The following is a 27,552-nucleotide window of genomic DNA, read 5'->3' on the forward strand; positions in this document are numbered from 1 at the left end:
GGAAGTGGAATTCTTTCAGGTGTTTAGGGATGGCTTTCTTTTCAAACCTCAGAAGCTCCTAATTAGGACTCCTGCATTGTGCTTTTTCAGGAATTCTCTTCAATGTGACATGCTTTTATTAAGTGTCTACTCCATGCCAGGCACCATAAGAGTGTGTCTCTTCATATTTGTACAATGCCTGGCACATAGTAGGTGCTTAATACTCATTGGCAGAGTGAGTTGGGGGAAAATGAGCCTCTGGGAGAGTGTCAAGAAAGGCTTCATAAAGGAGGTGGCGCTTAGGCTGAGCTTTAGGAACTTAAGAGATTCCAAGAAGTGAGGAGGGAGGAAAATGTGCCAACCCTGAGTGACAGACCACTTGTGCTATCCCTGCCTTCAAAAAACTCACATTTTGTTGGGGAAAAATTAGAATGTGCTTGCAGTAGTCTTCTCTTTGGGGTGCTAGATGCCTCTAGACTTGGATCAGGATTTTAGAGCCAGAAGGTATTTTCCATTTTGTGTGTGTGTGTGTGTGTGTGTGTGTGTGTGTGTGTGTGTGTGTGAGAGAGAGAGAGAGAGAGAGAGGCAATTGGGGTTAAGTGACTTGCCCAGGGTCACACAGCTAGCAATTGCCAAGTGTCTGAGGCCGGACCTGAACTCAGGTCCTCCTGACTCCAGGGCCAGTACTCTATCCACTGTGCCACCTAGCTGCCCCTCCCAGAAGGTATCTTGAAATCCAAAGAAAGGAATGTGATCACCCCAGGTCCCATAGGCAATGTCAGAGGCAGAATTTGAACCCCAGTTCTCTGATGCTATCACCACTGTTTTCTCCACCCATACTCTTGGCTCATTACTCTGTCCCTATACCGTGTTGTGTAGCACCTATCTATTGCTAACTGTTGAAGAGTTTAGCCTGAATGCATTGATTGACCTTGCAGGTAAAAAATTACTTTCCTTCCCCAGTTTGAAATCACAGTTAACCTTAAGTAGGTTGATTGAGACGGTACTTCAAGATGGAAGTAGTAGAAGCAGACAGATTTAGGGATTTGGCCTCCCAGCTTTGATCCTTCCCCAGTGCAAGAGAGACCCCTATTTTTATGACGCGGTGAATAACCCATGAGTGGATTGGCACACGGCCACTTAGGCAAACTTTGAACTCTGCTCCATGGCGGTAAGATAAGAGATGGACAAATGCACAAACTAGGAGGCTGATTACTCAGAATGGTAGTAGCAACCTGGACTAGAGAAAGAGCTGTGGCCCATCGCTGGTGCTTTTAGATTGGTGTGCCTGGCTAAACCTGAATGGGATTGCTGGGGCCTCACCCGCCAACAAACAGCACCTGGAAGCATTTATAGCTGGCTGTTCCTGGGGGTGGAGGGCGGGGAGAATGGTTGGGAAGAAGGTATTATTAATTAATTTGAAAAATCAGGCAAGGAAGGAGCCAGGCTAATTAAAGCCATGACCCTTTCCTTCCTCCACTTATTCCCACGGGTCCTTGCACGGCAAGGACGATCTGAAGCAGGGAGTGACCAAAAGGTTACTTGATGGTGCCGAAGAGAGACTTACTCAGCAATCTCAACTCCACTGCAGGGATTTTTCCCCCCTTTTTTGAAAGATGCTCTCCCCTAGCATGAAGCATAGAGTCCTGCTGTCCTGCTCTAACTCTTTTCCTGAACTCCATTGCCTTTTCTTTTTTTTTTTTTTTGTGAGGCAATTGGGGTTAAGTGACTTGCCCAGGGTCACACAGTAAGTGTTAAGTGTCTGAGGCCAGATTTGAACTCAGGTACTCCTGACTCCAGGGCCGGTACTCTATCCATTGTGACACCTAGTTGCCCCTACTCCGTTGCCTTTTGGGGGAAAAACTTCTAGTCTGAGAGTATCTGATAAAAGCTGCTAAGAGATCTCCTTAGGGCTGGTTCTTTCTATTCTCAGATCATGGCTAGTGGACCTCCTGACTTTTTTTTTAATGAACTTGCCTAAGCTCAGCCAAAGGAACCATCAGAATGAAAGAGACACCATGGAATCTAGTTCCCTTCAGTATACAGATGAGTAAATAAACCCAGATAGAAAGTGGCTTGCCTAAGGTCACAAAGCTAGGTAGCAAACCAAAGACCAGAACTACTTCTTAATTTCCAGCCCCAGCCTCCTTTGTGGATACCATGTTCCTTGAAGTCTTCATCACCATTCACCATTCACCAAGTACTTACTGATGTTCTGCTAAAAGTTCCAGTTTTGTGGTTGCTTTTCATAGGAAGCATTATCTAGTTAGACCAGATCTCCTCTCTTCTATTCCCACTGATCCCTAGCCTGTACTTGTATGGTCGATTTATATCTTAACACCAGTGTAGAACTTGACATTTATTCCCATTTGAATGAATGTATTTCTGGTATGTCAGTATCTTTTTGGATACTGACTTTGTCGTTCTATGTACTAGGGATCCCTTTCTGCTTTGTGTCCAGCTGCAAATTTGATAAGAAAATCATCTATTCCTTCTCCAAAGCATCATTAAAAATGCCCAGCAGCACCAAGTCAGAGATAGAGCCCCGAGGCAGTTTTTTGTTTTGTTTTTAGTGAGGCAATTGGGGTTAAGTGACTTGCCCAGGGTCACACAGCTAGTAAGTGTTGTGTCTGAGGCTGGATTTGAACTCAGGTACTCCTGACTCCGCTCTATCCACTGTGCCACCTAGCTGCCCCACCCTGAGGCATTTCAATGGAGACTTCCCTGCAAATTGCTCCCTGCTCATTAATGCATCACTAGTCTCTGCTTCCATCATGAATCTGCCTCTTAGCTACCTAAGTGATACTGAGCAAGTCACTTAAACTCTCTGGGTCTCAGTTTCCTCATCTTTAAAATAAAGGGATTGGGCTAGATGTTCCTTGAGGCCTTTTAAAGTTCTAAATCCTCAAATCTTCTGAGTTGTTTTTAAAAATGCCCAGGGTTTCTCAATTTATGCATTAGGGATCTTTCCATTTGGACAGAAACCAAATGTTTAAGTCATTTTACATGCCAAATAGGTACTGTCCTGAAATATGTTCTCTTTGTAAAATAAAGATTCTTTTTTTTTGTTTGTTTGTTTTTTTGTTTTGTTTTTTTGTGAGGCAATTGGGGTTAAGTGACTTGCCCAGGGTCACACAGCTAGTAAGTGTTAAGTGTCTGAGGCCGGATTTGAACTCAGGTACTCCTGACTCCAGGGCCGGTGCTCTATCCACTGTGCCACCTAGCCGCCCCAAGATTCTTTTTATCAAAGAAACATTCCATAACATCAATTCAAGAGATAATCATTCAATATCAACTGTGTGCAGAGCTGGAAGAGGGATAGAGGAGGGATATGAAGGAGAAAAATGAGGCTCTTTCTTCAAGGAATTTATATGTCCCATACACAGGTTAGCACTGCTATAAGATAGACTGGAATAAGGGCAAATGTGAGGGCTAGACAGAACACTGTAAAAACTTTCAGGAGGAGATGATTTTTAGCTGGGAGGCTTCTGGGTAGGTTGTATCTGAACAGTGGTGCCTGAGCTACACTGTGAAGGAGGATTCACATGTATACTAGAGTGTTTTTGTTTGTTTTTTTGTGGGGCAATGAGGGTTAAGTGACTTGCCCAGGGTCACACAGCTAGTGTCAAGTGCCTGAGGCCGGATTTGAACTCAGGTCCTCCTGAATCCAGGGCTAGTGCTCTATCCACTGTGCTACCTAGCTGCCCCCAGGATTCACATGTATAGAGATAGGAGGAAGTTGATTTGGGGCCTGGAATGTCCGGGAGAGGGAGAACACCAAGGTAGGAGGGGGCAGAATGAGACTGGGGAGAACAGTGGGTAGTTCAGTTTGGCTAGACAGAAGAAAACATAAAGGGGAAACAGTGATAAAAGGCGGGAACCACAGGGCAACGCCAGATTTGGTAGACTATAAATCCTGATCGTCTTAAACTAGGTTTGCTTTAAAGTGAGGCAAATGGATGGAGCCTTGCTAATTCCCTAAGGCCTCAGTGTCATTTGATCCCATGGGTAGCTTGGTCAAGCTTCCCCCAAACCTCTTTGTCTTGGGAATAGGGGTGCTCTCTGATACCCCAAGAAGGTTGGTTCTGTCCAGTTAGATATCAGTGCCCATATGGGTTTTTCCAGTAGGTGGTCTCCTGAAAAGTTTCCCAGACAGGGCCATGGCCCACAGACAACAGGATAAGGAAGTTGTGTTCCCCCACTCTCTCCTCCATACCCCCATGCTTTTGTATGAACCTCAGTGCAGAACAGAGAACTCTTCTGTTACAGGGAAGTCCCTGGTTTTGTGTGTATGTAACAGGTATCTTTTCTGCCTCTCTTCTCTTCCTTATTCCTTTCTCTCCTTCCTGTCTCTGTCTTTCCATCCTTTCTATCTCTCCCCATTAGCGGGTGGAGGGAATTGTCATCTGTCCCCTGGGGGTGGCAGATGGCAGCTTAGCTTAGAAAGGAAAACAGCCAAACTTAGAATTAGTCTTGGGTGAAAGGTCACAGCAACATCTGCCTGAGGATGCTTTCAGGAGTCACATTTCTATAGAGAGCGCGCGAACAGGGAGCCAGCCCAGTGCTGGTGGGGGGAAAAGGCAGGAGCCCAGTACAGGGGAAATATTGAAATGAGGGAACAAAGGGGGAGGCAATATTTTTTGAACCACAGACAGAGCACTATTTAACTTGCATCCTCCCCCCCCTCTGCCGGAAGCCTGTTGCTGCTGGGCCAAGATTGGCTCTGAGGTAGCTTCCTTCAGTAAGTAGTCTGCTCAATTCCCTCCACACTGTCTGAAATTCCCCTTCATCCCCCACAAACCTCCCTTAGAAGTAGTGTGGAGCGGGAGTTTTCATCCTCCTATAGACCAAGGACCAGAATGGTGTGGAGGGAATAGAAAGAGCCGAAGACTGAGAGTCAGTTGTTGACAGGGTTCTGCCTTTAACTTTTGCCTTTAACTCACTGTATTCCCTCGTACAACTTATTTCACCATTCTGGTACTTGGTGATAGATCACAGAGGGGATTAGTAGATTTGAAAGTTCTTTGGGAAGTTAAATGGTATTTTGAGAAGCAAAATCAATGTCCAAGGAAGGGTAGGCATCTTTTTGTTAGTGCAACTTCTTTGTCCACCCATCCCTCTCCCCTTCCCAAAAAATATGACAGTGACAGTGGAGACTGTATTCTGCTGTATACATGGTAGTCACTTAATAAGTTCTTGCTGATTAAAGGGAGTTTCCATCTTGAAAGAGGCTAACTAGGGAGGTTAGTGAAGACTCCTTGTAGATATTATTACTTGAAGTGCTCAACAGATCGAAAACATTTCTGTGCAGATCTTGTAAGTAGAGCCAGTGGTTCATGGTGACACACAATTCTCACCAGAGCACCTTAGGATTGTACAGTGAAGGAACAAGAAAGGCCCTTATAAAGGTCCTTTAGATCAAGTCTTTAATTTTACATAAGGAAAAATTGAGGCCCAGAGAGGGGCAGTGAGATCACACAGACATCTAGTGACACAGCCAAGACTTAGATGCCAGATCTTATGACTCTTATTTTAGTGCAATGCTTTTTCCACCACTTTTTAAAGAGAGGTGAGGGTTTAGCAGCCCTGTGGCACAGCATTTCACATCTGATATCAGTTATGTGATCTTGACAGGCATCCATGATTTTTACAGATGTGATTATACTTGATGAGAAAACTTGAAGAGCCTGAGCTGGTCTTGGGAAATACAGGTTCGGGCTCACTCATCAAAGTGAGGAATGTTGGAGGGAGATGGGAATTCTATGGTCTTTGCATGAGAGAAGTATAACAGAAGTATAACAGTATAACTGCCCATTCTCTCCAAGAAGTGCTTCCTTTAAGGAGCGGGGTGCCCAGTTCTTCTTGCTGAAGCATTTAAAATGTAAAAGACAAGAACCCAAGATCTCTTCTTCCTAAGTATCTTTAATCATATAATGAAGCAGCTGCTATAGACAGATGTAATGAGGTAGTTAAGTCAAGTTTAGTTATCTATTCTGGTACTATGTGCTTAGGGTATGGGGGGGGGGCGGCTCGGTGCTCAATGGAGAGAACACTGGACCTGGAGTCAGAAAGACCAGAATTCAAATTTGAACTCAGACATTTATAGCTGTGTGACCTTGGGCAAGTCACTTAACCTCTACCTGTGTAAAACTAGAGAAGGAAATGGCAAATCACTCCAGTGTCTTTGCCAAGAAAACCCCACGGACATGGACAGAACAACCACTATGTGCTCAGAGACATAGTCTCTTACCCTTGTGGAGCTTACACTTTTGTCTGGCAAGCAGATTTAAAGACCAACAAGAGATATTTAAACAACAATATAAAAACATTTATGATTTGCAAACATGAATGGTTCCCACAATAAGTGTCATAGGAGGAGCTGAGGAGAAGGTAAATCCATGTGAGCTGGGATTTAGGGAAGGTGATTTAATGACTCTAGGGGAGTGAATTATAAGGAGGGACTGATTAGAGGGAAGGAAAAGCAGGCCCCTATGGTGCAGAGTTAATGGCAGCCTGGATTAGAATTTAGGTCTCTTGACCCTTAGTTCGATGTCATTCCTGTGCATTTTATGTGGAGTATCCTCAAGGCCTTTTGTCTTCTACCCTCTCTTTCCCATGTTAGTCTCACTAATCCTTGCTGGAATACATTAGACCAAAATGCATCCTGTGGGCTCTGGCTTGGTTGGCAGATGACCTGCTCCTACCCGCATCTATCACATTAAGGGATTTCTAGTCTTTGGCTGGGTTCTTTTGAAGATCCGGTGTCTTCCTGATAGTCCCAAAGTTTCCCTTCCTCCCTCCTTTTAGGGTGCAGACATTGCCCACCAAGAGGGCTCTGAGTAGAAAGGGACTGTGTATAGGTTAATATGGAAAAATAAGGTAGGGGAGGGGCAGTTTTGCCCCTTGCTTGTTAATAAGTGTGGAGGGGCTGCCTTTATAAGTGCCTCCTTTGAGAGGTTCCTCTACCTTTCTCCCCAACTCCAGGCTGGTTTGAAGGCCTCAGCAGAAGAAACTCTAGATTTTCTTCATCCCCCCCCCCTCATTCCCTGTCACATACACTTAGAATGTAAACACCTAGTGAATCAATCTTCTTTGACAAAGGAGCTCAGTCTAGAATTTTTCTCTGAGATCTTATTACTAACAGGCAATTCACACCTCTAGGAGTTTCCCTTCACAAACGACCAGGACTGGGCTATGATCTTGCTGTCTTATTTGCCCATCTTCTGGAAGTGGGGAGTGGGGGGTGGGGGGATGGGGGGATGGGACACTTTTCCTTTATGATCTCACCAGTGAAGCATTTAACTTTATATTAAACAAAACAGAAAACATTCCCTCCTTCCTTTCATGACCCAAACCTGTTTTCCCCCATGGTGATCCTTAAAGAAACAAACAAAACTAAACTACCCATCCTGGTAGTGAAGCAGGGTAGCACCCAGCATACGGACAACGATGACGGGAGTTTGGGGACAGGCAAACATGCCTTCACTCTTTCCTTGCTCCTGGGCCCACAGCCCCGATGGACAATGGTCTCTCTCATAAGAGCAGCCAGCTCCCAGAGGCAGCCTGTTGCATTCTCAAACTGGAGGATACTATTGAGCCACCCAGAAACCTAGCCTCCTGTCCCTCCCCGCCCCCCATTGCCTTGGTCGGGGCCTGGCTATTGGCCGTCAGGCTCAGCAGCTGCTCTTCCTTATTAAAATGTGCACCTGCTCCCTCCAGCCGCCCTTTGTCCGGAGAGCAGATGCCTGATTTATTAGACACATTTTCCTTCACATTGGTCTGGGATAATACAATCTCATTAACTCAAAATGTCCCTGAATCCTTACAAATTCTCACACAATCCTCAACAATGAAATCCGAATTAGAAAAGTGGAGCGGGGAGAGGAGGGGAGGGGGGAACATAGGAACTTAGTTGTACATGAGGTCTCTCTTCCCTTCTAATTCTGGTTTTGGAAACCAGGTTGTGAAGAGGATGGGGGCTCTCCCAGGTTTCATCTTCGCCAGGTGATGTTAAGTGTTTGGTAAAAGCCAGATGGGATACTGGATTGATTTTTCCTTTTCATGGGGAGGAGGGGGGGGGGAAGAAGGTGATCACTGTGGGGCACTGCATAAACCGAGGTCCATTAGTGATAAAGGCAACTGAGTGTTCTCCCTCTGCCTGCTATGAGAAATTGAGATTGGTTAGAGAGTAAGGGTGCATGCATATATAATTCCTGGATATGAGTCTCAGGGTATTCCTGGGAGGCCAAGGCAGGTCTGGCCCATCTCACCCTTCTCAGCTTCAGTAGACATTCCCCAGTATTCTCAAGTTCATCGTGATGGGAGAGTCCAGCCAGAGGTGGGATTGACATTTCATGTTGAAAGAGGAGACAGGCAAGAGGAAGATGTGTGCCAGCGGGTGTTGATGGGGAGGCCTCAGAAATCTTTGATCAAGTGCCCTCTGTCTCTTCCTAACTACCCACCCCCCCTCCCCTTTCTCCTCCCCATCTTCCTTCCCACTCCCTTCCAGCCATCCTTGTCATCAGCTTGGGAAAGAAAGAAAAAAGAGCCTTTTCTGCAGTGCCCAAACTCCTATCTAACAATAGAGGGCATTGACATTCGCTGGGGGGGAGGGGAGGGGAGAAAAGGGGTGGTGAGTGGGTAAAGATCCTTTTTCCTTTCTAATCCTTCCTCTTGCCTGCTTTCCAAACTGGCCAGACAGAGGGGTATGAAGAGGATGGAGGAATGACTGCTGGTAGAATTAACCCCAACATTCTCTAGTTGGGGCACTTATGCTTATAGGGAAAAGAACACTGGAGGAGTTTAAAGATCTGAGTTCAAATTCAGCATCTGCTGCTCTTGGCTTACTCCAGACCATTTGGTATGACTCTGGGTTTGGACAGTATAAAAGAAATGGGGTTGGCCCCACTGGGGTTGGGGGCCCACTTTGTTAGTTTGGGCCTCTGATAGAAGCAGGACTCTCTTTTCTCTCATACTGATAAAAGAGCTGATGACCAGCAACAGCCACAACTCTGTCCTGTGTCAGGAAACAGGTTAACTCCCCAGGCCATCCCCCCATCCCTCCCACCCCTGGGGGCTTTTGTTTCACTCATGCCAGTTGCTTTGGCCCTTTTGGCTTCTGGCAACAGATGGTGGGGCTGAGTGTCCATTTTGAGTCTCTTTTCTTGATCACCCTCCCTGAGCTCATCAGACAGAGATAAATGACTGGCAGAGGGAAGACAGATTGATTCTCCAACTCAGGTTCAGTTTAGAAAAGAAGGTTGGGGATAAGGCAATGTATACAGCACCTATTGAGAAATGCAGCTCTGTTCTGGGAAGCCATCATAGGCACCCACCTGTCAAAAGGACCCTATGTCAGGGCTCCCACTCTATAAGCTGACTTCACATTGATGCTCTGTGGCATATTCATCTGGGCCTTGACTTCTTCCTGTAAAATGAGGACAAGAAGTGATGTGCTGGAAGATCCCTTCCAGCTCTGAGATCCCCTGTAGCTTGAAAGCCAGTTCTCCTTTGATCTTCTGAATGTGTCCCTCCTCCTGCTCATCCATCCTGGGGGTCCCCCCAACCCTTACGGCTTCTTCCATCACTTCTCTGCTGAAGTCTGGTTTCTATTTTTGTTTTCAAGCTGATCTTGTAGCTGGAAATTAAACTAGAAAGAGAAGAGGAACCCAAAGGGGAAGTTGTTTGTTTTTGTTTTTTTCTAAAAATGGTTTGTCTGTGCAAAGGGTTATAGGGAATTCAGCCTGCTTTAGGAAGAATCCAAGAACAATGGGCCAAAGAAAGGTCCAAGGCAAAAAGGAATTATGTAAGGCAGGCCTAGCCTTTAATTACAAATAAAACCTTATAGGATAGAGCACCAGCCCTGGATTCAGGAGGACCTGAGTTGGCACTTACTAGCTGTGTGACCCTGAGCAAGTCACTTAATCCTCGTTGCCCCACAAAAAAACAAACAAATAAGCAAACAAAAAACCTTATAGTCCTGTCCACAAAACCTGGAATTTCTCCTGGAGATAGCTCTGGCCAATGTGAGTGTTAAAATTAACAGGCACAGGGCCTGGGTGTGCCTTCCATTCCCAGTGACTTGTTAAGGGAAGGTGAGAGAGAAACATAGTAGGCTGGATAAGTCTCATGGGAGTAAGTTAGGTGGTTTGAAATTCTGAGTAGCTGGTTAACTCCTTTTCATTGCTGGAGAGGTTTCCATTATCCTTTGGCAGCTGTGTTCAGAGTAATACTCTCTTCATAGAATACTATTACTGAACATTTGTACGGGGTTTAACTTGGCAGAGAATTCTCAAATCCATTTCAACCATAGGATTTAGAACCGAGGAAAAAAAAACCTTAAAAATTATCTAGTCGATTACCTAGATGAGGAAACTGAATCTCAGAAAGTTTTAAGTGACTCCTCCCTAAGGTGATAGGCAGGTAGTGAACAGCAGAAGTAGGATTTGAACCTGAGTCCTTTGATTCTTTTCACTTCACCAGGGTCATTTCATACTTTAGGACAGAAATGTCTGACAGGATGGATTTTCTTATCCTCATTTTTACAGATGAGAACCCCAAGGCCCGGAAAAGTGAATTAACTTAAACAAGCTCCCAGGGTTAGAGCAGGGACTTTATGTCCCAGGTGCAGTGCCGTTCACATATGGAGGTCTGAGCATCAAGGCTGCCCTGAGCAGCGTACCTTATTCTAACCAGCTTGTGTGAAGGACACCTGACACTGCTCTGGGTAGGGGTGTTGGGCTGGGAAGGGTGATGCTCTGTTGGTCCCAGGGTTTTTTATTTACCCTTCTCTAAGGGGAGGGAAATGGGTGGCAGAGGCGGCTGAGAGATGACCTATCACTTCTTTTAATCAGGTGATTTATGGCTTCACTCATGCTCTGGAAAATGTAGTGACAGGTGGCAAAGTCGGATGGCTGGCGCAGGCAGGCAGGCAAGCATGAAAGGGATTTCCTTGCTGCAGTGTTTAGCAAGGAAGAGAACAGAGGGGACTTGAGGCTTTAGGAATAAATCTTGGGGTGTCCAGGATTGTGGAGTTGCAGGATAATTGCAGAAATGTCTTTTACTTGGAATTTGGACTTTTCTGCCTTCTTTAGTCTCTTGTAAAAGAGACTTTTCTGGAGGCCCTAATTTTTGTAGGGCCACTCTGGTTGAAGGTACTTTCAGTCAAGAGCGTGTACTGTGTGGAGAGTCATGAAGGTGTCCCTGTCCTCAATGGGATCCCCTAGTGTGGTGGGAGAAGACATGGTCTGTGCCTTTGGGGAACCCCTAGTGTGATGGGAAGACAGTCACTTTCCACCCATTTCATCTGATGGGTGGGTATGAGAGCCTAGCTTTTGGAAAACTCCTGATCTGAGGGAATGGGGAGGAAATCATAGAGAAAATAGTTAAAGTCCCAGTGAGAATTGTGGTTCCTAAGTAGCAAGGGTCTAGAATTGGAATTTTTGCTTCTGCTATGTAAGTCATAATTTATTCCAATCTCACTCTTTCCTCTTTGTGAAACTGGTTCCAACAACCCATCTCTGAACTTTGCAGAACAGCTGAGACAAAGAGCTGCCTCTATTGGCTAGGAGGTGGGGGAATTGCTGGACTAGGGACCAATCACTTCTATGTCTTCCACCTGACAGTTGCAGCGGGCCCTATGTTGGTGAGCGTTGTCAAGCCCCCAACCCTTGCCTCAGTTCCCCATGCAAGAATGCTGGGACCTGCCACACTGTCATCCAGGGCAACATCGTGGACTATGCCTGCTCTTGCCGCCTGGGCTTCTCCGACCGGCTTTGCCTGACGCCAGAGGACAATGCCTGCTTGAATAACCCTTGCAGGAACGGAGGCACCTGTGAACTCATCACACTCACTGACTTCAAATGCCGCTGTCCCCCGGGATGGTCAGGTAAGAAGGAGCCTGAACTTCTGTGGTAGGGGTTCTTAACTTGGGGGGTCTGGGAATTTTCTTTTTTTTTTGGTTTGTTTTTTTTATTTTTTAATATCATAATAACTATATTTCAATATAATTGATTCTCTTTGTAATCCTATGTATTTAAAAACACCATTCTGAGAAAAGGGGTCCATAGGCTTCACTGGGCTTCCAAAAGGGTCTGTGACAGAGTGAACAACTCCGAACTTGGGGCTGGCTCCACTCTTTAGCTCTCTCCCCACTCTCAGCCCTTGAAGAGCTGAGGCTGTCCCCAAACCCCTATTTCCACATACTCAGCAAAAGGTACATTCATTGTCCCTTCTTTTACTCACTTAGCCCTCTCAAGGGGTATAATCACCCCAAACTGGGAACAGTATCACCTGAAAATATAGATTTCCCCCCACCACCACCTTTATATGGAGGGGCTGTAATTTTCTTTAAATTAGAGAGGAGTGGTGACCAGCCAGAGGTTCTCCAGCTGGTAAATATTGGATCATGGATCAAAAACTCAGGTTTCCTGATGTCTAGTTGAGTGGTAATATCTGCAATAGATTGAACTTCCCCTTCCAGTGGTGACAAAGGGGAAGAGAGTGCCAAATTAAGAGTCAGACCTTTTTAAGCCTCAGCTTCTTTAAGTGTAAAATGAGGGGGCAGCTAGGTGGTGCAATAGATAAAGCACTGGCCCTGGATTCAGGAGGACGGACCCAAGTTCAAATCCAGCCTCAGACACTTGATACTAGCTGTGTGACCCTGGGCAAGTCGCTTAACCCTCATTGCCCTGCCCCCCAAAAGTATGTAAATTTTAAATGAGAGCATTAGAATTGACTACAAACATCCCTTCTAGTTTTCGATCTATGATCCTATGGGTTTGGATCATGGCTCTGTTACTCTACACCTGTGTAGCCTTTTGCAAATCATTTAATCTCACTAGACCTCAGCTTTGTTGGATTAGTCCTCTCCGGCTCTAAATCCTGTGAAAAATTGCTCAAATTACTCAGCTTCTTGGGCCTTCAGTTTCCTTCTATAAATTTTGAATGACTATACCTGCCCTGTCTACATACCAGGGCTATTGTAAGGATCAGGTGAGATAATACATAGGAAAAGCAGAATGTTAAGTGTGAAGGGTTGTCATTCCTTCCTTCTATCTCTTTCCCCCAGGTAAGACATGCCAACAGGCTGACCCTTGTGCATCCAATCCCTGTGCCAATGGTGGGCAGTGCCTGCCCTTTGAGTCCAGCTACATCTGTGGATGCCCATCTGGTTTCCATGGCCCTACCTGCAAGCATGACGTCAACGAGTGTAACCAGAACCCTGCCATCTGCAAGAATGGGGGCACCTGTCACAATGAGGTTGGCTCCTACCAGTGTGTCTGCCGATCAGCCTTCACCGGCCAGAACTGTGAGCTGCTCTATGTACCATGCAACCCATCCCCCTGCCAGAACGGAGGCACCTGCCGTCAGACCGGAGATACCACCTATGAATGTACTTGTCTGCCAGGTACTGACTCCTTCCCAGCTTCCCCCTCCTTTTTCTTATCCTACCGTAAGTCTTTACTGAGTATGGACTTTGTAGCCAGCTTTGGGCCCAGTCCTGGGAGGGAGATGGGAATTGAAAGCTATAATCCCTATCCATAGAGATGAGTTGTTTGGGAGGCTGAGGCTTCAAATATTTGGGAAAATTGGAGGTCGGACCAAGAGAACATGAGGGTGTACGGTGTTAGACCATGTGCAGAAGGGGAGGCAGCCCGGTGCAGTAGGTAACACAGGGCCTGGAGTCCCATCCTGTTTCTGATGCTGTCTGTGTGGCCTTGGACATGTTCTCTCACTGCTTTGGCCTTCAGTTTCCTCAGATTTGTCACCATGTGGGCTTTGGAAGGGTCTTGAAAGGTCCCTTTCAGATCTTAGAGTGATGACTGCTGTCTTTGTCCTTAGAAAGCAAAGCTAGTCTAAAAACCTTCCTAGAAGAGCTTCCTCCACCTCAGGGTAGCACTCATTGGTGCTGCTCTCCACCAACATTATCCAGCCTGTCAGTTCAGTTGATGGTTCTTGATGGGGGTGGTGTGTGTGTGTGTGTGTGTGTGTGTGTGTGTGTGTGTGTGTGTGTTAAAAAGGGGAAATGAGAGGCCTCTTCAGCCTCAGTCAAAGCTTGTGCCCCAACAGTCTGTTCTCAGAGATTCAGCCACCCCCACAAACAGCTGGGGGCCCCCTGCGTGCAGACACTTGGTTTATGCACTTCCTGAATGTCAACAGCCAGCTGGGGTGGGGGTAGGGGGCAGTGCTGGTGTGCTGAGGTGGGGCTTTGTTTGGCTCAGGGACAGTTTCTTTTCATATCGAAATTGCCTTTCTTATTGTCAGGGACCCAGTGAAAAGCAGCATCTCTTCCCCCTAGGGTTGGGAAATGGTATCAGAAGCTAGTGCACAATCCTTGTGCATGTTATGTCCATCCTGGACTACAGAGAGGGAAAGCTTTCTGTGAGATGAGCTGGGGCACATAAAAGGCCATCTTGTCTGCACCAGGGAACAAATAAGAGCCCTAGATGGGGAGTCAGAAGACCTGGGCTGTAGTCTCATCTTTGCCACTACCTATTTTCTCAACTTTCAGCAGGTGGTATCACTTCTTTGGCCTCCATCTTTTTTTTTTTTTTTTGGCGGAGCAATGGGAGTTAAGTAACTTGCCCATGGTCACACAGCTAATAAGTGCCAAGGGTCTGAGGCCGGATTTGAACTCAGGTCCTCCTGACTCCAGGGCCCTAGCTAGGTGGCACAATGGATAGAGCAGATATCCAGATATGGCACAATGGATAGGGCCCTGGAGTCAGGAGGACCTGAGTTCAAATCCGGCCTCAGACCCTTGGCACTTATTAGCTGTGTGACCATGGGCAAGTTACTTAACTCCCATTGCTCCGCCAAAAAAATAAATAAACATTTCTATTTATAGTTTTGAGTTCCAAATTTCATCCTTCCTTTCCTCCCCTCCCCTCTCCATCTTTTAAATGGAAAGTGGGAATTAGACTAGATATCTAACATTTTGTGCTTCTGTAAGTTTTTATTGAGCACTTCGGTGCCCAGCCCTGTGCTAGGTACTATGAGAGAAGCAGAAGAATGAAACAAGCATCCCTTCTTCCTTCAAAGGGTTCCCATTCTAGTTAGGGGGGGGGAGATGTGACTGACACATCTGAAACCACTAAGTAGTATAGCTGTGTACCATAGGAGTCTGGCAAAGAAAGTGATCACTGTAAATTGATGTAATAATTCATCAAATATTTACTAAATGCCTTTTGTGTGCAGTGCAGGGTGCTGGGGGAAGATATGAACTTCAGATAAGATATGAACCCTGCCCTGATGGAGCTTACAGTTTAGTTCCCTCACCCCCCCCCCCACCCCGAGAGGGAGATAAAGGCATAAACAAAGATAATCATAATCAGGGCTGTAACTAGGGGTGGAGTAACTGATGCCTTGCTTCTGGGTGATGGATGTAGTAATTGGTTGCAGCTTTCAGCAGCCACAGAACTTAACACCTAGTTAGAATAATTAGTTAAAACAGGAAGCTAGCAGTTGTTGGTTTGGGGTAGGTCCGCACAGGCTTTTCCTACTGTGTCTCTCTCCTCTCACTGTCTGCATAAGCATCATCCTATTACAACACTTTCTCCTCTCCTTCCTTCCCCCCCACCCTAAACTGAGGTTGAAATTTTTGCTGGTTGCTCCAGGTGTGGTTTGTGGTACTTGCCCTAGGGACAAAAAAAAATTTCTTTTTATAACTCTGATTATAATAGGTAACAGTATCCGATAATCAACTAGCATTTATTAAGCATCACAGTTAAGTGAATTAGCAAGGTAGATGGCTGCACAAATTCCACAGATCATAGGGAACATACATACTGTTCAGAGCTGGAAGGGTCCTTACATAGATCTAGTCCATCTCTATAATTTTACAGAGGAAGAAACTAAGCCCTAGAGAGGTAAGGTGATTTGCCCGAGTTCGAACAGATAGTAGTATATAGTGAAAAAGCTGAAATTTGAACCCAGGTCTTCTGAATCCAAGTCCGGAGCTTTCCCTCTTTCAGGACAGCTGAAGGAACATTTAAATTGTTTTTTTTTTTTTTTTGGTGGGACAATGGGGGTTAAGTGACTTGCCCAGGGTCACACAGCTAGTACGCATCAAGTGTCTGAGGCTGGATTTGAACTCAGGTCCTCCTGAATCCAGGACCAGTGCTTTATCCACTGCGCCACGTAGCCGCCCCCTAAATTGGTTTTTAAAGGTGTAGGCAGTAATTCAGCACATAGAGAACAGAGAGGGAATATTGCCTCCATAGAAAATGGAGTGAGCAAAGGCACCAAAGTGGCAAATGTTGGTCATGTTTGAAGGGATGTGACCTGCCCATTTGGGCTGAAGCATAGGGTTCTCAGAGAAGAGATAAAGCTGGATTAAGTTTGGATGTGCCAGCTTCTGGAAGACTTTGCATAGAAGGGAAAGAAATATGAAATGTACTTGATGTGTAGTAGGGAGCCAGAACAGAGTTTTGAGCAGAGAAGTAACTTGCTTTACGGAAGAGATAGGTCTTGAGCTGGACCTTGAAAGATGGGTAAGAGGAGAGACCCACCACTGGGATGGTGTTGGAGACACCAGAAAAAGAAGTCAAACTTTCTCAGTAATTGCCTGTAGGGCAAGTTTCTAGCTTTGGACCTCCCCATGATCACCACTGGAAATAGTCCAGTGGACAGCTGGGTCTGGGTGAGGCGGGAGGTAGGGTGAGGGCGGGAGGTAGGGAAGCCATAGCTAGGCTCTGAGGTCTCTTTTCCTGCCTTGGCCTCTGGACTGGTTTAGCTGTCCCCGTTCACTCACAGTCTGTTAGGGCTTGGAAAGATCAATTGCCTTCTTGGAACTGTCTTGCCAAAGCCTACTGTTGGTCTAATTCTAAAAGATCTAGAGCCGAAACCCCCTCTTGGAGGTGGGGAAAGGGAGAGGAGACATTGGGGTTTAAAGGGCAGGATCCTTGCTTTATTCGTCCTGATTGTGGAAGAGCTTGAGTGGCAGGTGAACAAAGCATCGATTGTTCTCATCCCCCTCCCTAATTAACAATTAAGCAAACACCGAGCCCAGGCCCAACCCTCTGTTAGGTACTGAGAGGCATAAAGGAGCAGAAAATGAGAATCCCTGCCCTTCTGGAGCTCACAGTCTATTTAGAGAATATAAAACAACCCAGACAAGACCATCTATCCCAAGGTACTAGAAAACATGCGTGGGACAGACTCTCACCCCTGTGGATCTCTACCTATTTCTAATGTAGAATCTGAGGAGTCTGGTTCAGGTGGGAGGTGGGGATGAGTTCACCAATTTGTTCCCAATTTCTCTGGAGCACAGCATAATGCTTTATCTCCACCAACCACTTTTGTGAGCTTGTGTAAATGCAAAATGATTGGATTCTTGCATATTCCTAAGAGGAGGAGGGTGCCCTATCATTTTCTGTCTGGTATGTTCCATTGTCTACACAGCCTTTGAAGAGCAGGGAACACATTTCACACCACAGGAGGTGAATGTGTCCTGTCTTCCCCTAGTTAAGGCATTTAGGAAAGCACAGGGTTGGATGTTTGTCCCTACTTTGCTGTAAGAAGTATTTGGCTGTGATAACCCTTCTCTTATTTACTATAAACATACCATTGCTCAGAGGAGTATCAGTGATGAGCACCAGGTTATACATTAACAAGCTGGCTTCCTGGTTTCCACTTCAACACTTGGCCAACAGACAGATGGTTTGAAGTCTAGCTCCTTTTTCTCTGTCCTGGGACACTTCCCCCAGCCAAAAGGGGTCAGAAGTTCCTGCCATTTTCTGAATCCGCTATTAATGCATAAGGCACTACTTGATTGGAGATGGGGTATGCTGATTGTCATTGCTTTGGGTCCCTTAGTGGATGTCTGGTAGATTGGTTCATGGGGGGAACAGGGGTGGTCCCCTGATTGTTATGTCCCAGGTCTGAAAAGCACCTTGAGAATGCAGACCTGGAAAGGGATACTTGTTTCCTTACCCGGCCCCCAATTTCCTACTTGGCCCTTCTTCAAGGCTATTTCAGGAGAACGCTCCCTAACTGGCTGGAACTGGAAGAAGAATGGGTATCTGTAAAGAATAGCAGTGTCTGTTCCACAGAAATGCTGCTCATAAAAACATAAGGGCTTCCTTTTCACATTCAACCAAGACTTTTTTCTTCTTGTTGCCAATTTCCAGCTTTGAGTGGGCATGGCTGGAAGGCAGGTAATGGGGTGTCATTGACACTCCTGCTCCAGGGCAAAGCCCAGAGGGAGGGGGCTGAACTAGCTTGGCTTTCTCCAAGGGCATGAGGCAGTTCAAAGGATTCCTTTACTGGGCTAGAGTGTTAATCAGTAACTGGCCACAGGTTTGCCCTGCAGTATAGCAGCCTGAAGCAATTAGAATCAGACCCTCCTGAGTTGATCATTGAGCCAGAGGGAGTGGAACAGATTAATAGGTAACCTGGTAGCCACTATGATTTAGCTATTGGCCCCCCAGGTGTTGAACAGAGTATAAGGACCTCTGTAATTAAGGAATTAAGCCTTATATTATTCAGGGAGCAGACAAGTATTCCTCTTTCTCCTCCCACCTCTGCTACCCTAACACCCCCCCCCCCAAAGCTACTGGCAGTGGGGTATATCACTTTATGAAATAGTCATGTTTCTAAAAAATTAAATATAAATTGAATTTCTGTAGTTTACATTCTTCCTATCTTAGAAGAATTGAACACGGTGAGCTTGCCCAGATGGAAGCACCAAGAAGGGAAGTAATTTACTTAAGGTTGCACAGAGTTGGGCAGAACTAGATTAGAATTCAAATGTCTAATCAGTCCAGTGATCTCACTGATGTGTCACCCCCCCCCTTACTCCACCAGTCTAATCAAGTGATTGAGCACATAGACAGCATATGCCAAGTGCTGTCCTTTAAAGAGAAGTAGACAATTGTCCCCTAATTTGTTGGTAAGCTATGTTTTCATAATAATAGATTTCCAGAAAAGAGAGGTTACTCCTGGGAGTTTTTGTTTTTTGTGTTTTTTTTTTTTTTTTGCGGGGCAATGGGGGTTAAGTGACTTGCCCAGGGTCACACAGCTAGTAAGTGTCAAGTGTCTCAGGCCGGATTTGAACTCAGGTACTCCTGAATCCAGGGCCGGTGCTTTATCCACTGCGCCACCTAGCCGCCCCCCGACTCCTGGGAGTTTTGAGAGAATAGTAGAGATTCTAAATGAGACTATCCCAGCTTGGTGGGTATTGTTGGTATGGTTCAAGTTGAAGAGCTACCAGATCTTGTTCACCTTGGGGTTTTTTGGTTTGTTTTTCTTTTTCCTAAAAGGAAGTAGTAGAACCTGATTTATCCTCCTTCTGTTTCCTTCTTCAGGTTTTACTGGCCAGAACTGTGAAGACAACATTGATGACTGTCCTGGCAATAACTGTAAGAATGGAGGGACCTGTGTGGATGGGGTAAACACCTACAACTGCCGCTGCCCTCCAGAATGGACAGGTGAGGGGCAATTGACAAAAATCTGGCTGACTGAGGGTAAAGCTAATTAATATTAGAGGGGCCAGCCCAGGGAATGGGGTAGGCTCATTCTTCTGTGCTCACGACTTCCCTAGATCCATAGGTATCCTAAGTATTCTAAGTATCCTAAACAAAGGAAGATGATCCTCCTCAGGCCCAAGGTTTTAATGGGGGGCCATTTACCCCAGAGCCAGAGCTCTGGAACCAGGGGTTTGTGACTATCTAAAGCCCACCTTGTCCTTTGTCCTCACCTTGTGAGCCCTTATCTACTCAACCCTTTCAGCCATACCTTTACCAGACATATCAAGCCCACTTATGTGGGAGTGGGTTTATAGCAGTATTGACCACTGCCTACCAGCCAGGTATTCGGAGACATCCTCTTGCCAGTGTTTGACCCTAAGGCAGGATTAGGGTAAGGGTGTTGGTGACCATGTTGAAAATGAGAGGACTCTTCTGTGTCCCAATAATGTATATTCATGTGGATAAGTCTGAGTTGTCCAGAAAAAAATTAAATCAATTTGGTTTATTCTATTTAAGAAGATCTTATATGCATGGATCTCATTTCTGCTTTCCCCTCTTCTCCCCTCCCCTGTTTTGAAATGAAACCTTCTTTAAAGTTCCAACCCATTGGACACACTTAGTACAAAAGAAAGATTTTAAAAAGTGCTATTTGGCTTTGTGTCATATATATAGGATTATTTTAACACACAAGCAAATCACTTATTTCAATTTTTACATGCTAAAACCTTGGTTTTCTGGAACCATTAAAGAACAAATGAATCCTTTTTGGACTTTGGAGTCATGTCTTTTGTAACTTATTTAGTACTTTTCGGGGTTTGCCCCCATAAGTAATAGTACTTTGTATTTATTTTAGTTGGACGTCGTTGTAACATGATTTGTGTAGAGTGTCTCTTTTGCCCTAATTTCTTGCTATTGCCTGTGAAATCACTTGGCTTTAAGGAATAACCTCTTCTAGCTCTCCTCTCCCCAGGGATTGGGTCTGACATCACTCTCCTCTCAATCCCTCCTTCCCAGGTCAATATTGTACAGAGGATGTGGATGAGTGTCAGCTCATGCCCAATGCCTGCCAGAATGGTGGTACTTGCCATAATACCCATGGTGACTACAATTGTGTGTGTGTCAACGGCTGGACTGGTGAGGACTGCAGTGAAAACATAGATGACTGTGCAAATGCCGCCTGTTTCCATGGTGCCACCTGCCATGACCGAGTTGCTTCCTTCTACTGTGAATGTCCTCATGGCCGAACAGGTAACTCTAGGAGGGGAGACTATTTGAAGAGTACTATAGGAATGTGAAGTATTAATACAAGCCCCCACCCAAACAGTTTAGAAATCCAGATAGCTAGAATTTTTATCTGGGTTCTAGGAATGACAAAAATAAGAGCTTCTTTTGGGAACTTATTTGAATATATAATACAGAAACTTTTTAGGTATTAATATACATTAATAAACATTTATTAAGTATCTACTGGGTGCCAGGGTCTGTATTAAACTCTGGAGATACAAATATGAAAAAGAAAGATAATTGCTACTCTCTAGGAACTTATGAAAATCTGATAGCTAAAGACATTCAGCCCAGTCTCCTATGCTGTCTCCTGCTCTATCTTGTGTCTGCAAGGGGTCCTCAGTCAAGAGGACTGAGAAATTAAAATTAAGTCTAGTTTTGATGTTAACCTAGTTTGTGTTCTATCGTCAAATGGATGATGGATTTGTCATCGATTGTCAGGGATATAATAGATAAGATTCCTTTACCAGGTAGGAGTTGAACTATCTCTCAGGGAGCCTTTCAGTTTAAAGCTTTTTGATGTTTTAAATTATATTCTGATTCTTTAAAAACACAACTAGCAACTAATTTATTGAAACATAGCATCACCATCCAAGATACTGGAAGGACCAGAGGACTTGATCCTTCAGTCACTTGGGATCTTAATGCAGTTAAGTTCACATCTCATTTCACATTTTTTTTCCACTCAGGTTTGCTTTGCCACCTCAATGACGCATGCATCAGCAACCCTTGCAATGAGGGTTCCAACTGTGATACCAACCCCGTCAATGGCAAAGCCATCTGTACTTGCCCCTCTGGCTACATGGGACCAGCCTGCAACCAAGATGTGGATGAGTGCTCATTGGGTATGTGGCTGGGCAGGTCCATGGTGGGGAACCTTCTGTCTGCCAGAGGGGCACCAACTGAGTGCTTGTGGTATTGCGATCATACTCAGGGGAAGTAGGCCAGGAGAAAGAGGAGACAGTTCCCCTTGTTACTGGGGACCCCCCTGGTCTGGATCTGGTCAGGAGAGGCATGGTCTAGTCCCTGTCACTTTTATTTGTATCTTTTGGGAGTAGCCTTGGGGTAAGCAAGAGCCACTTAGGGTTCAACTCCCAGGTTTAAACCCATTTTTATATTTGTGTTTCCCCTTAATAGGTGCTAATCCTTGTGAGCATGCTGGTAAATGTATCAACACCCTCGGCTCCTTTGAGTGTCAGTGCCTGCAAGGGTATACTGGCCCCCGGTGTGAGATCGATGTCAATGAGTGTATATCCAATCCTTGTCAAAATGATGCCACCTGCTTGGACCAGATTGGAGAGTTCCAGTGTATCTGCATGCCAGGTCTGAAATGCTGGGTATTTTCTAACCCCATTCGGGTGGACACTTTTAATGGACGTGCACAGGTTCTTGCTTGGTGTGGGGATGTAATGAGTTATGCATACAGGGTGAAAAGTTGGAGTCAAGGAAACTGAGTAGAATTTGGCGCGGGACTTGGCAGTTATCAAAAGTCGGAGCCAAAATAAGAGTAGAAAACTATAGTTAGAACACAGGGAAACTGGGCAAGAGCAGAAAGAATCCTGTTATAATACAGTAAAGCAAGTTATGTGGTCAGAAGCCCAGGAAAAGAGATGGGGAAATAGGAGATACTCGGGAGTAGGATGACATAAAGAAGGGTAAGAACAGGAACATTAGGAACATCTTTTACTACTTGCCCAGACTTGGCTTCCTGATGTACAAGGGAGCGCTGGGCTGTGTGTTAAGTTCTAGACTTGGCTTAGACACTTGGTGTGTGCATAGGCAAGTGATTTCTTCTCTCTGGGTCCTAGCATCCACTCCTAGAGAATGAAGGGGATGGGGGTAAACTAGATGGCTTCTCTAGTTGCTTCCAGTCATGGCATTCTGTGATTGATAATTATGATCAACCTTTGCTGTATCCCAAGAACTTCCTTTTAAGGCATTACTCTCTCCTCCAGCTGGATTCTCCTGGGGCTCATAGGTGGAAAGACAGAGAAGTTCCTGACAATTGCTTATGTACTGAATGCTAGAAACCCTTTCCTCTCTCCCACCATCATCCTTACAACACCAACCCCATTCTCCTCTCCCTTCTCCCTCCCACCTCCTAGGCTATGAGGGTGTTTATTGTGAGATCAACATAGACGAGTGTGCCAGCAGCCCTTGCCTGCACAACGGCAACTGCATCGACAAGATCAGCGAGTTCCACTGCGAGTGCCCCACGGGTAAGGACTAAGGATGGGCTGGCTGGGCTGGCTGGGCGGTCGATAGCCTTGCCTCTCAGCATAAGCCTTTGTAGTGGAAACAAAGTTGAAATTAATCCCCTTGCCAGAGGCAAGTAAGGAAAGGTGGATTTCCATGCCGGCTGCGGAGGCCAGCCCCCTGGAGTCCAAAGCAGCCCACTCCTCTATAGTCAGAATCCTTCATCCACATCAGGGGATGCTGACATTTTGGCCAAAAATGTCACTGGATCAGAGGCTCTGTTCTTCCCCACTTACTCATCAAGGTTCTCAGAGGGCTTGTGTGCTCAGGGGGAGTGTGTAGTAGTTGGAAGGGCACTGGATTTGAATTAGCAGAACCAGGTTTGATCCTGGTTACCAAGTTTGTGATCTTGGGCATTTAACTTCTGAGTCTCAGTTTCCTTATTGGTCTGAAGAGGTTGGACTAGTTGATTTCTGAGGTCCCTTCCAACTTTAAAAGTTAGTAAACCCAAAGAATCATTCCTTTTCCTCCCCTCACTGCTTCCAGATAAACTGAAATTTCTCTGGAAATCATAATTCACATGTAGGCTGTATAGCTGGTCTAAAGAAGTGAGAAAGAGAAAGACCTTGGCTCTATATAGAGCCGCATGGTAGGGATAAAAGGGGAGACATGATGGGTGAGAGAGAGAGAGAGAGAGAGAGAGAGAGAGAGAAAGGAGCACCAAGGAAGAATATAGGGTATAGAGCCAGGAAGATTTGAATTCCAGTTCAAAATCTTATTGTTAACTAATGGTGACCTTGAGCAAACTACTTCCTTTCTCTAGCTTCAGTTTTCCGATCAGTAAAATGGTGGTGTTAGCCTGAAGTGTCTCTCTCAGACCCAGTGCTCTATGATTATAAAGCAACACATGCCCTGTCTTTGGCATGTGCCCTCTTTTATTGGGGAGGAGATGGTTTCTTCCAAAGAAACCTGCACAAGATCTGGGAGAGAGAGATCAGAGTTTCTGAGTACCAGGGGGACAGAGAGGAAAATAGGCATCAGAGCAACTGGGATATTTTTTGAGGAAAACCTTTATTGCTTTTCTCATCTTTGAGAGAGCTAGTTAATATAGAAAAGGGTAGATGTGCTTTTCCTGGATAGATGAAAGATGTCCAGTCATCTTTTCAATCGAATAATTAACTTCAGTACTGCCTGTTGCCTGGGCATGCGCGCGCGCGCGCGCACACACACACACACACCCCACCTTGGCCTCTCCCTCCCCCCACCCTGAGGTGTAGGGGAAGAGAAAAGAGAGGATGGGTAGGCTGGGCCTTCTAAAAAACAGTTAAAATTTAAATAAAAAGTTTGTGATTGAAAAGTCTCCAGCGTGGGAAGCCTAGAGGGAGGACATGCTAGAGAGCTGGTCAGGGGCTTTACTAAGGTGTCAGTATCCCAGGGGAGAAAACAGAGTGGGGAGGAGGGGGGTGGACAATCTGTGAAAGGATTTCGAAGTTCAGATCCTTCACTCCTCTAGAGATGTAAATAAGATGTTCCAGACATTGGGTCAGGTCCCCCCATTCACAGCCCTATGTGGCTGTAGCTATGGCAACCCAGAGTGGGTTTGAAAAAAAATACCAGCTTCTATAGGCTAGCCTGGGGTTGGGGGGTGGGGGGCTGGCAGGATGCAGGGAAGGGACAGTGATCAGAAGGGAGTGAGCTGAAAGAAATGAAGGGGCTTTGGGATAAGAAAGCTTTGGGCTGGGGCAGGAGGAGACACTCAAAGGCAGGAGTTTGAACAGTGTCCTGGAGGGGTATTTTCTGGGATTTCTTGAGTTTGGGGAAGGGAAGAAAGCAAGTATTTGGAAAAATATGTATAGTGTGTTTCATAGTGTGGGGTATGTTGTGAGCAGCTTTGGGGGAATGGGCTGATTTTGTAAGGATGGACTAATTCACAGTGTAGGCTGTTCTTGACGGGGGATGGCCTCACTTTCTGAGGAGGAGCTTTGGAATAGCACCAGAGAAAAGAATCCTTGATGAATTTTCCTGAAAGATTCCTGCTTCCCTGGGACTTAGTCTTGGAAAGAGGCTGCAGATGTTTGGGATAGGAGAGGACAGGCAGTGGCTGATAACTTTTCTCTGCTGGATTTCAGGCTTCAATGGGCATCTCTGTCAGCATGACATTGATGAGTGTGCCAGCACACCTTGTAAGAATGGAGCAAAGTGTGTAGATGGCCCCAACACCTACACCTGCGAGTGTACTGAAGGTACCTGTTTTGGGGGTGGAGGGGTGGGGAGGGTAACATGGGCCCCGGGGGCTTGGTAGGGAGAGGGCTTGGGGAGCTGTTGCCAGGGCTCAAGAGACAAAGAAGGGGAGCCATGACATATAACCAGGATCCATTCAATCCCAGTTCATGAAGTCTCTGTAGCTCCTCATTTTTCTGGTAATAAACCAAAAACCAGGAAGACCCAAATAGATGTGACAAAGCCCTGGACACTAAACCTAGTTGAATCATAGGAGACATTGTTCCTCCCCCGTTCCCCATCCTAGTTACTTTGTATCTCTGAATTTCCATCTTCTCATCAGTAAAGTGCACTAAGGACATTATAAAAAAGCATGCTTTGTCGGTCTCAATGCTGTGTAAATTTTGTGAGCTACAAGTTTATACGTAGTTCTAACAAGCATAGTTATCTGGATTCTGAGCTTGTTGTAGATCTTTGGGGCGACATAGGGGAGGAGTGAGAAACTATTACAAGCAGAAATTATGACAATTTAGAATCGTGTGTGTGTGTGTGTGTGTGTGTGTGTGTGTGTGTGTAAGAGAGAGAGAGAGAGAGAGAGAGAGAGAGAGAGAGAGAGAGAGAGATGAGATTGATTCATCCTAAACTCCAAAAGCCCAGAAGTGTTGCAGAAGTGAGGTCCATGTACCCTTAGACTCTGAGCACAGTATTTGTATCAACCCTGAAAGTTGGTGTATTCCATTTGAAGAGGAAGGGAAGTGTGTGAACATTTCAAATAGATAAAGATTTTCATTCTACTTTTTCCGATAGAATGAGTAAACCCTCAGCTATCTGAAAGACTCTTTCCCTAAGAGTTCTGGAGAGCTAAGGTTTCAGTTTACTCTAATCATAGTAATACTAATAAATCAAAAGATTTATTAAAAATCCATAAATAAAAACAAATATATGTAAAAGATATTTGTGGCACTTATAGCTATTTCTCACCCCCATAAATGCAATGTTTTCTTTTGTAAAAAAAAATATTGATATTTGAAAAAAAATTGTTTTAATTTAAGATTCATTTACCAATGGCTTTCTCTAGCCCCCTGTAGATTCCTCTCTGTAAGAAATTAAGTGCAATCAACCAAAATGATTGATTATATTGGCTGTCTGAAAATATATGTCTCATTCCACGTCTATAGTTTCCCACTTTTCTGAGGAGCACTCGGCATGCTTCTCTACCTCTCTCTGAAGTCATGATCAGACTGTTTTGCTTGAAGGTCTAGTTTTTTGTTGGAATCTTCATATTCGTTGTATTATTGCAATCTCTTTGTAATTTTTCCTCCTGGTTCCAGTTACTTCACTCTGCAGCAGTTCATATAAGTGTTTCTAAGTCAGGTATAAGTCTTTCTTAGATAATTCTTCATTTCTTATAGTGTAGTAATCCATCATTCAGTAGTAGTAGTAGGCCTCCACCAGTCGCTGACTACCATGGATGAGCCCCCTGAAGAGCCACAGACCACAATGTGGCTGTGTGTTATATTTACCCCATGAGGTGTAGCTGGAATGTCCTCTTCAGGGTGCTGGCCTAGGCAGATCAATATGGAAAACAAGCTGTTCCCCATGGAGCAGGTTTTCCCTCTCCACGACATTGGTGGATCCAAAGGAAAGGCAGAGCCAGTACAGTTTGGCACCAGTGCCACCGCAGGAGTTGCCAGAGGGATGTGATGTCCAATATCCAACTGCCTAAGGGGCTCCAACTCCTGAGCTAAGATTTATGCAGTTATTCCCCAGGTGATAAACACTTAGGTTCCTTGTAGTTCCTTGCTATTTCAAAAGTGCCACTAAACATTGTTGTATATGTGGAACATTTTCTAGTGGCATCCTTGGGGTTGATGCCTGGTAGTGGTGTTTGCTGGGTCAAACATTTTTTTTTTCAAGTTATTTTTATACCCTAACATTCCTGTGAGTTCAGTAGCAAAATTGGCATCTCTATACTCCATTTCATAGAGGAGTAAACCAATGTAACATTTCCCTCTGACTAATCAATCCAGGCCCCCTTGAGTGATGCTTGCCCATCTCAGGTGAAGCTGTTGTTTCATTCACAACCCAGTAGTGCTTTCATAAATACTGGGATTATTCATTGTTAAAAACGCCTTTATAAACACTGGGGTTATTGGTTGTTCAAAACGCTTTGAGATCACCATGTGGGAGCAGCTGTTCGGGGGCAGCTTAGGCAAGCTGTTGGTCGTAGCAAAGCATGGGCTTCTCTTCAGGCACAGGGCCCAGAGACCTGAGGAACAACTGGGCAAGCCGATGCCAGCAGCCTGGTGTTCAACAGAGCAGCCTTTGTGCAGCTTTTGTGGGGCCTTCCCGCCAGAAGTCAGAGTGGAGCTGTCCTTAATGAGCGTGCACACAGTGCCGAGCC

The 27,552-nt window shown here is 45.4% G+C and overlaps 1 protein-coding gene across 1 annotated transcript in view; it reads left to right on the forward strand.

Moving 5' to 3' along the window:
* The window catches only part of NOTCH1 (notch receptor 1), an 80,478-nt gene that overhangs the window by 21,237 nt on the left and 31,689 nt on the right, over nt 1-27,552 (forward strand). The window contains exons 3-10 of the mRNA XM_043985768.1: nt 11,604-11,866; nt 13,049-13,387; nt 19,287-19,409; nt 20,463-20,696; nt 21,422-21,577; nt 21,870-22,055; nt 22,838-22,951; nt 25,058-25,171. Coding sequence (XP_043841703.1) covers nt 11,604-11,866; nt 13,049-13,387; nt 19,287-19,409; nt 20,463-20,696; nt 21,422-21,577; nt 21,870-22,055; nt 22,838-22,951; nt 25,058-25,171 — 1,529 coding nt within the window. The remainder of the gene's footprint in view (nt 1-11,603; nt 11,867-13,048; nt 13,388-19,286; nt 19,410-20,462; nt 20,697-21,421; nt 21,578-21,869; nt 22,056-22,837; nt 22,952-25,057; nt 25,172-27,552) is intronic.

Source organism: Dromiciops gliroides, chromosome 2, assembly GCF_019393635.1.
Source record: "Dromiciops gliroides isolate mDroGli1 chromosome 2, mDroGli1.pri, whole genome shotgun sequence".
In the NCBI taxonomy this organism is placed as follows: Eukaryota; Metazoa; Chordata; class Mammalia; order Microbiotheria; family Microbiotheriidae; genus Dromiciops; species Dromiciops gliroides.